General features: G+C 33.8%; 1 protein-coding gene across 6 annotated transcripts in view; it reads right to left on the bottom strand.

Moving 5' to 3' along the window:
* The window catches only part of Rab23 (RAS oncogene family member Rab23), a 45,554-nt gene that overhangs the window by 3,695 nt on the left and 24,061 nt on the right, over window positions 1-17,798 (bottom strand). For 5 of the 6 annotated variants that reach the window (XM_066406145.1, XM_066406146.1, XM_066406148.1 and 2 more), the window contains exons 2-4: window positions 5,500-5,611; window positions 3,468-3,589; window positions 1,339-1,501 (exon numbers count right to left, since the gene is read on the bottom strand). In XM_066406145.1, the coding sequence (XP_066262242.1) occupies window positions 1,339-1,501; window positions 3,468-3,589; window positions 5,500-5,532 (318 nt within the window). In that variant the 5' untranslated portion in view covers window positions 5,533-5,611. Of the gene's footprint in view, window positions 1-1,338; window positions 1,502-3,467; window positions 3,590-5,499; window positions 5,612-17,798 lie in introns of those variants that run through there. The other variant, XM_066406141.1, reaches the window with a different exon arrangement.

Raw genomic sequence — 17,798 nt, 5'->3', positions numbered from 1 at the left:
ATCATTTAAGAATTTTTGTGGGAGTTGTAAAGCAGAACGATATCCTTGTGTATTTCTCTGATGCTTTGTTAATTTAAGGCAAAGTATCATATTTTCTTATTATTAATGAAAATTCGGCGGGCTAAACTGTGTATTCAAAAAATGGAAATATTTTAAAAAATTTTTAAAGTAATAGGTGATATTGGTGATAGTAAAATGGTGTCCAAAAAGCTACAGCAAAATCATAGTTCCTCTGGAAGGTATTTTTGTGCATATATTTATAAGCATTTTTTCTTATTTTCGACCATATAATCCATCATTTCTTTTTAATCCGCTAATTTCCGAACACCTTGTATAATCAAAAGTCCTTGGTATCTAGCTAGCAGGTTGACTTCGTCGCGTCTAACTTTTCCGCGCAGGGTTGTCTCGAAGGGATTTTGCGTTTTTCATAAAATTATGTTGGGGTTGAACTAAATTTCACAGGTATACTTTATCATTTCTTATTTTCAAGTAATATCTAAGAAAGTGTTACAAAATCCATTCAAATTACATCATTGACGCCACTGACAAAATAAAAAATAATTTAGAGTTCTTTGCTATGAAGCAATTACTACTTGAGAGTGCTGAACGTCGTCACCAGTATCTTTTACTACAATTTCTAGTTTCGAGATAAATCTGTGTTTCTGGAAATCCCCTGAAAACGCATTATCATCTTAATTGAAATGAATCAAAAATAACATAACAATATTTCTCCATTAGCCTCTCTTATCCGACATAAAGACATCTCCAACAGCAGGGAATCTGTTGAGTTTTATTCCGTCTGTACATAATTTCTGGCATTTTTCCTAATCATAAACAACCATAAAAGTTTGCCATAAAACCAACGTAAACGTCAACCGAGCCATTCCTCTGCTGAATGTATACGGACACATGCGACCATGTTCCGGAACATTGCCCGTTACGTGTAATGCTCTCTGAGAGCGAATCAGTTAATTGTGAGCTAACAATGGGGAATTACCATAAGTTACCATACCACGCAAGAAAAACTCTTGACTCGACGTCTAGGGGCCTTTATATTATTATAATTTTTAATGGATATTTTTATTTAACGTCAATGAGCTCTAATTTTTATTAATAACAGGCAACAGGTTTCGAGCCATCTTTAATTCCAGAGACGCACTTCCACCATATGCACGGTTGGGTTCACCTTAATGAGCATTTAACTAACTAATTAATAGTAACAATAAATTCTGCAGGTGCGGATTTGTTGAAGGCTGAGAGCTAAGATTAATACTTTACTACCGAGACTAGGAAATGCTAAATGGCAAAGCGGTTAATAATTCAGATTTATGGACTTACTTTGAGCTTCCAAGAATGAGCGGCTTCAAACGAATCCCTGTCAGTGGTAGAAAAAGCTAAAACACAGGCTTGAGCTCCTCTGTAATACGCTTTGGTAATGGCATCAAATTCCTCTTGTCCTGCGGTGTCCCATAACATAAGTCGGACATCTTCACTGTCTACTCTAAAAAATAAGTTTCCATGTCAGTGAAACATGAAAAAGGGATGTAGTATGCTCATTATTAGAAAGCTACGAAAGTTTCAGTAAATAATATGTGTTTCTGGCATCTGCCTCTTCGTGGGTTTTTACACGTCCATTAACCGTACCTTGATATTGGGGGTTTTATGTGAGATATTTGAGTAAATGTTTTCGTTTAAGCTAGCAGGTTTGTAGCTCTGTTGACAGATGGGAAAAACGTGTAAGAAACGATTAGTGGCGCGCCATCAAAATGTTTGGCTGGGGAATAGGGGGCATAGGCCCCTCTCGACTCTCGCAATCAGTTCGCATATCTAACGAAGTAGGCCGTAAAAAGTTACCTTATGTACATTCCAAATTTAAGCTAAATGTCTTGTAAATCCTGGAAGCTGTAGAGAAAAAAAATTTAAAAAATTGCAAATTTTGTTTCCCTATATCTCGGAAATGAAAGAGTTCGCAGATCTATTTTTTTAATTTCTTCGATTTGCCTCATACTCTGCTTAAATTATGTACATTAATTTCATGATGTTCTGTACGTTAATAAGTAAAACTTACGTGACACCATAAAAGCGAAGCTAGCTAGTTGTAATGTTTCATATGATGCGGGGTTTTCACTACATTTTTCATAAAAAATAAGAAATAATAGGTTGATTGTTTATTGATCAATTTCACCACAAATCAATTTTCTAATGCTATTTCATCACTTGGCACGGACGAGGCACGAAACCACAGCACAGGCACTGTGGTAAACGCGCGAATTGCAGATGATTTGAAATCAACTTAATAAGTATCTACATACAATTGTACGATATTATAATAGTATTGTTACATCGATTTAAAATATTGATAACTCTTATTATATTTCAATGCATTCAGTGGCATATAGAAATTATGTTTTCTCCAAGAATTTTCTAAAATAATTTAGCTTCTTCCTATTTGTAATTTTTCCTTCTTTTGATGGCCATTTAATATTACTAATACACCTTTGGTTTTCAACGAGACGCAGAGGTTAGCTTTACTCACAAGTCGCAAAAACCCACTGGCTTACGGCAGTTTTGTATTCGCAATACTTAGTTTTTTTGATCCCAAAGCAAATTTCTGCCAATTGCGATTACTGTACTTTTTTTTGGATATTCTCAATAAATGCGAACACGTGTAGGGATATTCATAGGATCATATATTGCAGATGGCTTTTCTAGGTCCAATATCATCGCTAAGACCGTGTTCCCACGTACTCTTAAGATATTGAACTCGAGTCTTCAAAAATTTTATCCGTTCAGACAAGACCTAACTTCTGATCCACTGGATCCAGAAAATATCCTATTTTTTCTATATTGACTTGAAGTCTGTGTAAAGCTGGTAAAGATTCCTTCGCATTTTCTGCAACGTTAGAATCCCTGATTATGAATTCAAATTGTAGCTAGGTACAAAGAGTGGACCAAACCGCGAAGATTTTCCCGTCCCTATAAACTTTCTCGTATCTAAGAATAATATTCCAGGGTATTCTGGCTGCTTATTTTTAAAACTGATCAAAGGTCTAAACACACAAGTAGGTCATCTTGTAAACGGCCACAAGTCAAGGAAGTAAATTAAAGTGAATAATTAAAGAACAGGCATGCGGCCAAGGAATACATACGCTTGTCCATTTTCTTTGTAAATTGCTCTCTTATGTTGTTCAAATGGGACATAACGTCGTTGAAATTTAGAACGAATCGTTTTATGAGCTCGCTAAAAAATGTGAAGTGACACACAAATGCAAGTTCCAGTTAGGTTCAGTTATTGAATTAACTCCCCGTGCCAAAAAAATTATTTCGATTTCAAGTGTCTTTGAAACTGAAATAAAATGACACTTCAGCGGTAAAATTTCACGTATGATATAATGTTTCATATTTAAGCAGTAAAAATTATTATTAACTAACAAAACTATAACTTCTTACAAAATATATGTACTTACTCAATTTGCCTTTCTAAAAAGTCCACTCCAATTGTCTTTTTATAGTCTTTGGTGAAGGTTCCCTTGCAGTATCGCTGAATCATGCTAGACTTGCCTACTCCGCCATTGCCCACGATCACCACCTTCAATTAAACAAGAACTAGTAAGTGTTGACTCCTCATTTCAGATTAAATAACCAGATCTCATTATTTACATATAGCTGCATGAAACTGATTATTAATTGTAGCAGAGATCATAGGCAGAGCCTTAACTCGCTTAAGAACTAAACAGCATTTAATTAAAATTTTTAAAGAATCTGACATATTCTCAGAGGCGGTATGCAAATTGCCCTAATAACTGCCGTGACAGCATGTTTTATTGAGAAACCGTTAGCATTAAATATTCAGAGGATTCTTGTAAGTTTCTCGGTTTAAGTTAATCGCAATCAAATAATTAGTCGGCGGTTTTTACATAAAGTTCTAGTAACTTTTTCTAGAAAGTAGAATATGAAATTCAGAGGATCATACTTTCAACAGGGAAAGGTATCGAAAAAGTGGAGAGATGGAATTTTTTTTATGAAGGAAGGGAGCTTTTTTGAAGTTTTAATAAATTGATGCATATGACGTTATTTATCTGTAAATTATTGCTCAAGCTACTTTTTCTGAAGATAGTACCTTTTTTTAATTTACCATTTCATAGCTTCTCTTTGTTGTTATAAAATTGTATATAAATAGATTTGTATACCAATAATTTTAGTCCCCCTCTTTGTCCAAAAAAAAATCTAATGGTTTTAAGTCGGGGTTTCGCGGTGGCCACCCTTACCAACAAATTATTAAATAAAAATTGTAATCACGGTAAAGGACGCGATAATGCTGATTGAATTACTGGGATTCGGGAAACAAAATAAGCATAACTTCATGCTTCAGCGACCACAACAAAAGTCCTTGAAAAACAACATTGACCAGACTTAAGCACTTTCGATCACTAAGATGCAACTCAGATGCACGATTGCATTTCAACGGTGATGAGAAGAAATCTTTGAAGTATATTAACACGTTGACTCCATAAACTCAGAAATATTGTAAAACGCCGTGTAATGTATGAGTAATCCATACAAAAATAATAATCATTTCAAGGTAATACAACTGAAGAAGCTCTTGAATTTGGTGTGTGAGTGCTTTAAGCACCATGAAACGATTATTATTTTTATATGAATTATTCATATATTACACCCACTTTTACAAAATTTTTGAGTTTATAAAAGAAATATGTAAATATGCCTCAGAGGCTCACACATATGTAATTCTTGAGTGCCACTTGGCATTGGTAACCTCCGGGATGATAATTTGTAACCTGTTACGTGCATAAATTAATTCTTGTGGTACGTAAACACGATATTTGAATTATGATTTTGTACAAAATGTATGAATGAAATATTATGGAACTAATATTAGGATATTACTAAATAGTCTAGTTCCACAGATAGAGGATCGGGATACGTGGCACAGTAGAATGGCGTCAAGGTCAACAGATTTGAACCCTTTTCATTTTTTTTTTGGGAGTTCTTTAAGAAAAAAAAGGATAAAACTGATACTGCGATGTATCCCTTCATATATTAAGATTTATTCAGCATGAAGTAGTGTATCTAATCTGCAAAAGGAACTTAATGACCGTCTACTGCAGATCCGCAAAAGAAAACTAAATCAATGTATCGCAGAGTTCATTCCCCTTGTTCATTATACCAGTACGTTTATTTTGGGAAAATGTTACATGAAATTCGACTTGAATTATTCACATCGTTCGAACGTAAAACAACAACTGAGTGATCCTCATTTAAAAAATCAAGCTAGCTGACATTTGTATATTTTTCCGGGAGCACGCTCAAACGATTTAAATAAAATCGCTTTATTCTAAAGATTTTTGGCGTAAGTATAATTAATGTATGAACATGAAGTTATGCCCAGTTTTTCAATTACCGGACGTGCAACATTTAAATGGGAAGTGCATTATCGAAATACAAAAAACTAGTTAAAGTAACGATTCAATAACTCACCTTAAGGGCGACCTCTAGCTCCTCCTCCCGCATGTCAGACTCGGTGCCCAAAAAGGGCACCGGAGCTCATGGCTCTGCCTCTGGCAGTTCCCACGTACTGCCCATCAGGACTCTGAAACAACGAAATCTAATTTTAAACTATATTTCTCAATTTTTCCAAAAAATTTTAAATCACATAAAGATAAAGTTTTAATCGCTCATCGTTAAAACTATAAATGAAAGCAAACAGATTTGATATGGTAGGTGAAGCACGTTTTAGTACCTACAGTTGGTGTAGCTGCGTGTTAATAAGTTTAATAAAAGCACGTTTTAGTGGGTAACTGAGCATTTGTTGTAAAAATAGTGCAAATTGTTGCGACTGTGATAGATGCATAACATGAGGGAATTCTACATCTTGATTTAGTAGTAGCAACTTCTGAAATCAATTTTCTTGTTTTTTAACGCTTATTTTAAGAATCGCCCGAAACTTAAAACCCCGTTTTTAGTGTGATCTTGCGAGCCCATAAAAATATTAATATTTGAAAGTTGATCAATTCGAATATTTGTTTTAAAAAGTCGAAGACTTGCCGAGTAACATACACATGAACCATAAAGACGTTGAAGATACCTTGCATGCAAGCGTAATAAAAATATACGTGAATGTCTTGGCCAAATCAAATATTAAATATTGTTCCGTGTAGATTGTCCAAATCAAGATCTCATAGTGATGACTGTGACTGACCTTGTCCTTCTGTCTCGGACACTGACCTAACTACGGGGAAAATTACGTATGGGGCTGAGATACTGCAAATATAAAAAGTATTTACACATTCGGAAATGTAAAATAATATTATGCTTGTCCCTACCGTACATGCATGCTCTCTTGTATTTTCAATTGGCCGGAGAACCATTAGTTATATATCTTTTTATCGATGTTAGTCGTTGAGATTCACATACATTACAATAAGAAATGAGCGTTCGGAAGAAGAAACCATTCAAGGCTTCCTTTTTAATTTGTGCGTACTACCATATACAGGGCGTGCGGAAAGGGCGTGCCATAAATTTTAAGGGTTACAGGGAAGGCTGCAATAATGCTAGTATTTCATTTTAGAAAAGTTCCTACCGTCCTTCGTTACCAAATCATTCGCTCTCAAAGTAAGAAGTTAAAGTTCGTAATTTAAAAAAAGTATTTTTGCTGAAACTTTCAAAGAATTATCATGGTAACAATGAAAGTTGAGCGGTTTAAATATCTCATAGTTGTGCTTATTTTTATAGGGTCATGTTTCAAGGGGCCAGGAAATAACGTGTGCTTACATAAACAGATCGTTCCTTAATCTGCATAGGCTGTATACAGGATATTCAATTTATCTTGAGACACTCTAAATTCTCAACAACGGCGCATTTTTGAATCAAATGTTCAATTTAGGGTTGTCCAGTGTTAAAGGGGACCAAATGGGCAATTTTCATGTTTTTTACTTTATCAATAAAATGAAATGAATAATGACAAAACGTTAATTACAAAAAGTGTTCAAAATAATTACCCCCAACGTCAATACACTTGTCAATTCGCTTTCTGAAGGGTTCACTATTCTCCAAGAGTTCCTTTACTGACAGCACTACAAGAATTTGCAATGCATTCTCTCATATTTTCCGGTGTAATTAGAATTTCTTGATAAACGTTGTTTTTTTTTGAGGTAACTCCATAAAAAAAGTCAAGGGGCGTTAGATCGGGTGGCCTAGCAGGCCATGTGACAGGACCACCTTTACCAATCCATCGATCAGCAAAATTCTGATCTAATGCTTCACGGGAAATTTTGCATTATAGGCAGGATAGCCATCACGTTAATATCACATGTTTGGCCTTTCTTCAAGTGTCACGCCTTCAAGTAGCACTAGCAGATGTTGATCTAGAAATTCTCGATATTTTCGCCCATCCAATATTCTCTCAATAAAATATGGGCCAATCAATTTATCTCCGATAATTCCACAGCACACATTTATCGACCAAGGACGCTGATTTTCTACTTCTCTCAACCAGAGTGGATTTTCAACATTCCAATAATGCATATTATAACGATTCACCTGTCCATGATTTGTAAAACTGGATTTGTCGAAAAATAAGACATTTAGAAAAAAATTTTGATTAAATTCAATTTTATTACATGACCCATTATCGTTCGATTTTGAAAATCTTCGTCATGAAATTCTTGATATAAAGAAATGTGATGTGGGTGAAATTTATGTTACTTCAATATTGTTAAAATACTGTTTTTAGAAATTCTAAAGTCTGGAGAAAGTTTCTGGGTGGAAATACGACAATCTACAGCAACTGCCGCTAATACTGCAACTTCAGTATGTATACCAGTAATGGTACGTCGTCGTAACTTTTTTAGCTATACATTTCCACTTTCTTTGAACTCCTTTACAATACAATAAAAGGACCCATGTGATATAGCGTTTCTATCAGAAAAACGTTCAACCTACAATGCACCAGCGTCTGCAACATTTCTACTGCATTCACCGTACAATAATACTATGTAATATACCATACCAAAGACGTTTCATATTTGCAATAAGATAATAATAGTTACCAAATTAAAACCTCGTATAAATTGTGATCTTAAAAAAAACTGCCTTAAAATCATAAAAACTTATAATAACAATTCAAAAAATAAAAAAAACTTCGATTCACTTTTTATCAACATTTAAAATAAAAAATAATTATTATTGAATAAATGTTTAAGTTTTTTTGGTAATTCTCAAAATTGTTTAACTTGTGCATGCATAAAAAATGTTTCAAGTTAAAGTTATTTTGCTCTGTTAAACGAGTATGAATTTGTAATAAAAACGATGCATTGCCGTTTAAAAAAAAATTGAAAACCCTGTTTAAGTAAAAAATGAAAATTGCTCTTTTATCGCTATTTTAACTCTGAATAACCCTAAATTGAACTTTTGATTCAAATATGCGTCGTTGTTAAGAATTTAAAGATCTCGAGATAAATTGACCACCCTACAGTACCTTGTGTGTCCGAATTAATTTTTTTTTAGTATTTAGAAGTATGTATTTTAGTTTCAAGAACAAGACTTCATCGAGTTCCTAGGCCTTTTGATGTAAAAAAAGTCCCTTTGCTGAAACCGCAGAAGGCACCGTTTCGATTTTCTAAGCAAGCACGCTGAACCGATACTTGACCGAAGCCTGTTGAAGGAAGAAAGTAATGTTAGGGTGATTTGTTTAATACAATTTTTACTACAAGTTAAAAGTATTGAGAAGGAAGGATGGTGTGATCCAGGTGACACGACTGAATATGGCTGAATATAGAAACTTTGAGAATGGCACACTCGGCAAGTTTCCACTAAAAATTTTTAACTCTCAGTGATCGCTATGGAGACTTTGAGCTTTGCAAGTGATGCTGCAGTGTTCTTATCACTTTTGTATCGTGGTAAGTACAAAACTTATATCTATAAATCCAAAAAGTTAACTGCTTCGCCTCGTGTTAGTTTTACAACCATAACATAACTATGAACTAACCGATATCCGGTTTTCAAGCCAATCTGCAAGATTAAGGCTAACTGGCATAAACATCACACCATGATGGATCGTTCAAATAAACAGCAACAAACTCTTCGATTAAATTTCGATTCGGCCTTCAATATATCGGATTCAATTGCAACACCTTCATATAGCTTTAGATATAACCATATTAACCCATTTAAGTCCTATTTATAATTTAATAGTTCCTTTAACTGCAGTTTGCCTTAACCCGATATCAAGGCGCATTATGAAAGGTGCCTTATCTGCTTGAAATCTTCTTGAACTTACTCGAGGTAATGATGGACAATTAGTGCAAGAACGTCCCACTTCCTGCAAGCGTTTAAGGTTAAGCGTCAGAAAGTGCAGGTTTGAGAAGATTTGCGTGAGATTGAATGACGCTTTAAATACCTTTAGTTACGTATCTGAAGGATTCAATTTGTTATAAAGGAATGCGTCGCTATTACGACTTTGCTGCGCAAGAGACCAAGATGAAACGAATAGCTGTTAAAATACATATAGGGTGTTTCATAACTTGTCGGACAAACTTTAACCACATATGCATCGTTAAATGACACGTCCATATGGCAAAAAATCTAGTTAAAGTCCTACAGGAAACAAGATGAACAATAACAAGAATTTATTTATTACATTAAATTATTAATATTGCATTCATTTGATTATATTAAAGGTAACACTTTACTTGCAAATTGACAAAAAAATGTTTATGCTTTTTCATGCTGATAAGAGCGCGACAATGCCAAATGCTTCATCATTATTGCTTGTGACTTATTTGAAAAATGGTCAATTTGTGGCAATTTGAATAATAAAGTGTTCTCTGTCCGAGCACGTATATATGTGGTTTGTGCACGATGGGGCACCTCCACATTTTCGTTCAGACGTCCGAAATTCTTCGAACCAAGTATACGGGATATGTTAGATCAACCAGTACCTTGGCCTCTGCACTCTCCAGGTCTAAATCCTTTAGATTTATTTTTATGGGAACATTTAAAAAACGAGATTTACCGCGTGGAAGTTCAGAATATTGACGAATTGCGAGGCTGGATTACAGCGGAGGATAAGTAATTGGCGTCGCGGGGAGCAGCAGGCAAGAGAAACCATTCGAACTAGTGTGCCTCAATTGAATTAGACGGGCTCGAGCTTGCTTTCAAGCCAATGGGAACAGTTTCTGTAGAGCAGAATAAATAAACTTTTATTATTGTTTATCTTTTTCCTTATAGAACTTTCATTAGAATTTTGTTGACGATTTGTCCGATAAGTTGTGAAACACTCTGTATAAGTTAAGTCAGTAGAATAGTAGTTAAAGAATTTTAATAAATTGCGGATATTATAATAAATTATAAATATGATGTTTGGAAACTTAATAAATCAAAATTCTATTATAACATCTGATATTTACGTAAGAAACTTAGTTATGTTCATCATGGCTGAAGCAGCCTTCGTAGAACACAAAGTTCTAGGTTACCGGGAAAATTATTTATGAGTTATTTTTAATTGATATTTAAAATTTTCTCCCACGTTTTCGTATTAAGGAACCAAAATAACCGGAAAACTAAGCTACAATTGATGTTTCAGTGTTTATTAATAGGCTTGGGTCAGGATGTGTATTACAAATGTTACTACAAAGTCGAGTTCGTTGTTTCACATGTTTTTTTCAAACATTTATGTAATGCTTAAAATAGGCTTACTCAATGAGAAAGTCGGTGTGATGGACTACGTAATGTTAGTCCTTCATAGTTTTTACTCTGGAAAGGTTGAGATAACAAAAAAACTTTAATTAATAACATTTGTCTACAAGAGACTAACTTCTGTTAAAGTCTGAAAGGAAAGCTCAAAAAGCTTTTTAAGGAGATTGCTATCAAAAGGGTCGCTTGTTGACCAAGAAAGTCCTGCTATGGCAATATAATAAACACTAAAGGTTTTAAGTAAATTACGTGTAAACCGCGCACGTAAACGTAAACTAGATAAAAAACCGTTAATTTAACCATAGCGCATATTGAAATTTTTCAGTTTTAGAACAAAGCCGTAAACGCTGTGCATAAGCGTACCCGTCACCTGCTCACGTGTTAATGTCAGTAATAACAACTTATGCTCAACAATTTCCTCGTTATACATATATGAATCTGGATTTACACATAATATTTTCACTTTCATTCACATTCATATTATTATAGCTATAATTAAAAAAAAGTGGGGAATCTAAAAGCGAAGTTGTTGATTTACAAATTAGAAATCGCGAAGTAGTTAAAATGATGGCCTCAGCAATTCTCGTGCTACTGTCCTGTTCTTATATTCCATTTGATGAACAGATGTCACAGTTACTTTCTCCTTTTTGGTGTTTTGGAGGTTTAAAATGTATCATAGCTATGAATGAAGACATATTTTGCCTAATTGACTAAAATTATTGCAAGTGGTTATTACAGACAGGTACAGAACGAAATTCTCTTTTACAATTTCGTTCTGTATCTAGTTGTAATAATTTATTGCAACCAATCGAATGATCGCAGAGCAGACTTGTTTGCAATTTTCCATTTTGTAATTTTATTATTTATTTCATATTCATTGTGTCTACTTCGCGTAAACATTAAAAATTCCACACTTAAGCTGTTTTTCGCAGAACTACTTTTTTAATTCTCAAATTTAATAACGTAAAGTTAACGTAGGGTATCGAATGAAATAGTTTGCGGTACAACTTTCATGCGCACCTCTTGCGTTACTTAAGCACACACGAGGTAGCCTTCAGAACCAGATAAAAATGTAAAGCTTCATAAATCCTGAGATTTCTCGCCTGTTTTCTATTAGAAACGTAACACATTTTTGCTTAAAGTATTTGTAATAGATTGTAGAATTTATACCTAATATAATATATCGAGTATTTTATTAGAAAAATTTGAGTTATGAACTTTTGAACACGAGCTAAGAAATATTTTTCATATACAAGGTAGCAAAATTTCATATTTTTTCTCATATTTTGCGTTTTTGTCTCATGTATGCCTTGAGTTAATTTTTTGCAATTTTGTACACCTATTTTCTTTAAAGCTCTGCACAGCCCAGTCAAAATCATCGATAGCCATGTACAAGGTGCTATGTTTTTTTGGGACATGTACTATTTTAAGCTTTCTATCTTTGTTTGGAACGCCATATATTAATTCTGATACCAAATATAAATTCCTTCTTTAATTCTTTAGCTTTTTGGTATTTTGCAATATTTTCGCATGTTTCATCGTTTTCGTAAAATTTACAAAAATATCTATTGATGAAGATTAAGAATATAAAGGAAATAAGGAAAAAATACTCATTCGGCTCAGTTATTGTAGATCTGAAGCAATTCGTAACGTTTAATCAAATTCTTTAAAATAAAAATAAATATAAACGAAAACAAAATTATCAAAAATTTGAATCCTTGCTACCCTGTATATCGAAAATGGTGCGTTTCTGATCATAGGTTTATCGGAGCTTTTTCATTACTTTTGCAGAATGCTCTGCCCGAAATATATCCATGATCATATGTTACATCCTGTGGACATATATTATCCCTTATATTCAATACACTATATTTGACTTGCACAACGTTGGCGATCCTTCGAAAGACATCTTCACCAAGTAATTATTAAACAATGCTAAAATTTCTTAAGTTTCGGCATTTGATTACCAAGCTTTTCACATCAATATTTGGCTTTTAACTACTCACATCTTCAAATAGCATTAAATTCCAAATATCATGTCGAACTATAAAGTCGATCTGAAGGAATGTCTTGACGAATGGGCAAATACACTGCGGCACACAGAGGAATCTGGTCTTGAAAGCAAAATCTAACTGTTAATATGGGAAATATACTTGCAGCTACTTTTATTAAAACGTAAAAATTTACCGAGATAGACTAAGAACCACGTTACCACTTTAAATTTACCGGTTTGTAGGGCACAATACACCACTTAAGGTTAACTAACTGTGCTTTACATAATGATGGAGTAATCCCAGCAAAGGATTTGCATTCTTTATTAAATAACTAATCAAAAACTCATCTCATTAACACCGAGCACACTCACAAGATATTCAAGATAATTACATAATTCGACATAGCTAATTCTATTTATGAACTTTTCATAGCGTCACGGCAATTAAATCTGTCCTAAGTTAATTTATGAATTATAATTATCCATGCTGCGGTCACTTATAAATTAAACTCAGACTAACAGAACATGCTGGATATTTATGCGACATTAAGTCATACCAGCGAGTATTAGCATGTTATGCAAGTAATTCAAAAAAGTAATATATTATAAAGAAATAAGAGAGCGCAGCAGGTGTTTATGATTGCAGCATGTTTGAGAAATGAAGTGTAATCTCAAAGAAACTAAATGCATGAAGATGCATATGAATTGAGTATTGTTGAATCCGCAGGATATCGGCATTACCGAGAGTTATTTCAGTTAACTGTATTGACGTATCCTGAGGCTTGCCAAGCAGTGCCAAGTCTGTACTAACGATATTTATTTGCTGCTGATTGCATGTCTCAGCAGCAGAGCCCTCAGCACATTCGATGGTCACGATACAGACTTTTCATTTTATGTCATAATACATATCGCCATAAGAAAAATGGTAATCACAAAATAAGTAAATATTCTTTCCATTCGCTTATTAATTTATGCATCGTGTCAATTAGCAGGGGCATGCACATGTGGAAGAAAACAGGAAACACTAGTTGTCTCAAGATCTAAATTACTGACACCGCCATACATTAAGTGAGCAACGAAATATATGCCCAATTGAGCTGTACACGTTACGTAATTTAGTGCAATTAGCTAGTAGCTGCATATACAGGGTGTTTCACAACTTATCCGACATATGTACTGTTACACAAAAAGTCCATTTGTCTAAAAAAAATGTAATGAAAGTTCTACAGGTAACGAGATAGACAGTAATAAAAGTTTATTTATTGATTAGGCTCATTCATCCATTTCATTGTATTAAAGTTAACACTTTACGTGCAAATGGACAAAAAAAGTACAAAAAACGTTTATGCTGTCCCATGCTGATAAGAGAACGGCAATACCTAACGTTTTATTATTATAGTTTGTGACCTGTTGGGAAAACGGTCAATTTGTGGTCATTTGAACAAGACTATGTTCTTTCTGTAAAGGTTAATTTTCCTAAATTGTTTGTTAATAAAAATGGCATATATGGACACCAATGAAAAACTAATGGATATTGCCTTGGTGTACTGCGAAGCCAGGTACTTTTTTTTTGTCAATTTACACGTAAAGTGTTATCTTTTATGCAGTCAAATGGATTAATGACTCTAATACGATAAATAAACTTTCATTATCGTTTATCTGGTTACCTGCAGAACTTTCACTAGATTTTTTTTTAATAAATGGACTTCTCATGTAGAAGTGTATACATGGTTAAAGTTTGACCGATACGTTCTGAAATACTCTGTATAATTCTAGAAAAGGAAGACAATGGTTCTCAAAGACGATTCATCGAGAGTTGCAAAAGTATTAAATAAAGCTGAACTAACTGGTAAAGGCTCTAAGGACTAAATGGACAGCATCTTAAAATTGGTTATAATTACTCAAAATTGACAAAAATTGCCTCGAAAACAACTAAAAAAACCCACAAAAAATTTAAAGATATCTGTGATTTCCAAAGAAAGCAATAAATTCTAATAAAATTCAAAAAATAAAAACACTCTCTTGTAAGAATAACAGAATATTTCTAAGCTGAAGATTTTATCATTAAATTTCAGAAAAAACCAAGTTGACCTTGAAACAAAAAATATTTTTGACATTTCCATATATGATAGCACTTATTAATAAAGTGTGGTGATGAAAATGATAATTATGAGTGAAAATAAAATAAAATGAATATAAAAAGGTTTTAACTCTGATGTTTATTTAATATAACATAGTATCCACCGGTTTGATAAATCTCAATTTTCTCGAAAACTATTAGTTTTCACCTTTTAACAGCAGTACCTCTTTTGTGTAAAAATCTTGAAGTTTAATATTTTTCCTATAAAATCGTCAATAAAGTTAAGTTCAAAAAGTTAGGTACTTTTTAAGCACTAGCCCCTGTATTATCCGCCCATAGAAAAATGCGGCAATTTCTTCGTCGAGACTCAAAAATAGTACAAAAAGTTATGGTAAAGTAAAAAATTTTATTTATTTATCTCGAAATTTTTCGAAAGTACTAAGAAAAAACCTTCCTCAGGAACCAATCTTTCACACCCCGTACGTCAAAAACGATGTACCTTTCGATATATGTTTATATGAAGTTTTCGTTATCTTTTAGGACCTAGAATGCGTAGTTGAATTTGTGGCACCATGTTCAGAGTCCCCTTGTATTTGATGGGTTGTTAAGTAATAATTATATAAAATCGTTCTTACTTGAAGGTAAGATTTCAGTGATTCTGGAAAGAAATTTAGAGACGTGCTTGGGTGGCATTGCAACTTTGTCAGCAACGTTCTAATGTTTGAAACTGAATTCACTCTTCTGAGACTGCAGGAGCCTTCTTGGAGGCAATCACAAAGTTCAGTTCTTGCATGAGCAGTATCTTCTCGATAATTACTAGGCCTGTTCCTGCCGATATTACAAATTTTTAATGGGCAGTCAAAGCTAAGTGCAAACAATCCCAGTATTTCCCAACACTATTCGGATATTTGGGAAAGTAATTAAACGCATCTGTATGTTGGGAATAATTTATCGTGTGCGCACCTAGTGTAATTCCTTATTCTCACAAAATGTGTCGATGCAAAGACATGAAGAATGTTAATCGTTTGCAAGAAAACAATTAGCAGGAAGACGTTTCCTATTAGGAAACATCAACGATATCGCCCATTTGCTTTCTTCACTCCGTGTCTGTGAGGAATTCACATTATTATTTTACCGTTTTGCATGTGGCAAGCAAAAGTTGTATTTAAATGTAATAGTGAATTAATAGCTAATAGCTTGTGTTAGTTACGCACACGCGCCATTACCTAGAGACGATTAACACTCAAATTGACTTCTATTTCCTTTGAGTGAAAGAAAATGATGATATTTTGAAACAGACAGCAGATATTGCAGTTTTGAAAACTATTTATATACAGAGGCATTCCACATTTCACTAACGGTTTATGTTATATTAATAAGCAGAAATGGCTAGCTTAAGCTTACAGAAAGCTGCTCAAGCGATGTTTGTAAGAAGTGCAATATCTCGTGGAATCCTTTTAACTCTAAGATATGAGGCTAATTTGTTAGCAACTGATTGCACTTTGGTTTTTGTGTTGTCATGAGGGCCGCCTTAGACCGATCCCATACATAATAAAATATGAGATTAATACCATTTCCAATTAGTCCGTAGGCAGAGAAATTCGAAACAAGTTGTTGGTATCGTGTTCGATCAATTAAAATTTTCATGGCGTAGGCCAAGAAGTATTTATGCCCCCATTTAGTTTTTACTTTGAGCAATGTTTTATGTGGGACAGTTGCGCCTACTTCGAAAAACAACTTTACTTTATTTTTCTGTTTGAAAATTAAACGAGAGAGGGAATTTTCACGTATCGTATCCATTCACAGGCTTTAGTTCTGTTTTCGTTTTCATGGCAATTTTTTCCTAATTTCTGAACACGTTCACAGATTTGCCATCAAAAAGTTAACAAAGATTTTCTTCCGAGCTCGTAGTAAAAGGTGACTGCTTCAACAGTCCATATTTGCGGGTGAGGCTTTATTTCCAAACAGAATAAAGAGAAACCATCGTGACCATTTCTTATTCATATGATTTACTGCGTTCGCCTGTAGCTCGTGCGATCGCCTAAATATCACCGCACGTGGGTAAAGTGGCCTGTGTCAGTGTCAAAACGGTTTGTGAATATTTGACATTGACGTGTGGCAAAACATTTTACCGCACGTGTGCCTGTGAGAGTTTCTATTGCACGCTAATGTCTAATTGAAGTTGCAAAATATAATAACGTTAATAGATTGTTTATAGGAAAAATATTTTTCCTAATCATAAAGCCCCAATTTTACCAATTATATAGATCAATTACACATGTATGCACATATAGGGCTGCTCTAAATTGATGCTAAAAAAATATTAATTTTTAACTTTTATTTTTTACTCTAAGTTTTGTCTATGACGTCAGTAGGAGAAAAAGGACCGATTAAAAAAAAATTGAAACATGGGTCAAATGACACCTGAAACTAAAGGTGTTTCAAAACTACATTTAATGGTTTAAAGCGATTTAAAACTTATCGATTCGTTTTTCAAAAAAAGCTATAAATTAAAAAAACTTGTATTTATAGTTTTTTCTCAAAAACTAATCGATAGGTTTTAAATCGCTTTAAACCATTAAATGTAGTTTTGGAACACTTTTCATTTGATCAATGCTTCGGCTAAAAAAAAACAGGTCTTTTTGCTTTACTGGCGACATAAGCAAAAGGCAAAAAATAGGATTTTTTGCCCTATTTTATGCTAGTTTTGAAGGTTAAGAAAATGTTAATTTGTCAAAAAGTTTAAAGGGGGTCAATTTGGAGTGGCACTGTATATTTTAGGGCAGCGCTAACGTTGAATATTACTGTTATTTGGTTTGTGTATTCAATCTGGTTTATCGACCTTTCTCCTGAGTGGTAGACTTTAGGCCAGTAACAGTAGAGCTGAGGAAAACCTAGGTAAAAGTATTTCAGGTATTTTTCATTCCCATCACACATGGGATAGGCAAACACCCCTCCAGTTAATAAAGTGGTGATTTCCAGGATGGCAAGGGTTATCTAAGAACCAGGCGA

The sequence above is a fragment of the Euwallacea similis genome, chromosome 3 (assembly GCF_039881205.1).
Source record: "Euwallacea similis isolate ESF13 chromosome 3, ESF131.1, whole genome shotgun sequence".
Classification (NCBI taxonomy): domain Eukaryota; kingdom Metazoa; phylum Arthropoda; class Insecta; order Coleoptera; family Curculionidae; genus Euwallacea; species Euwallacea similis.
The sequence above is the reverse complement of the archived record's forward strand: the minus strand, read 5'-3'. Positions and strand labels throughout refer to the sequence as shown.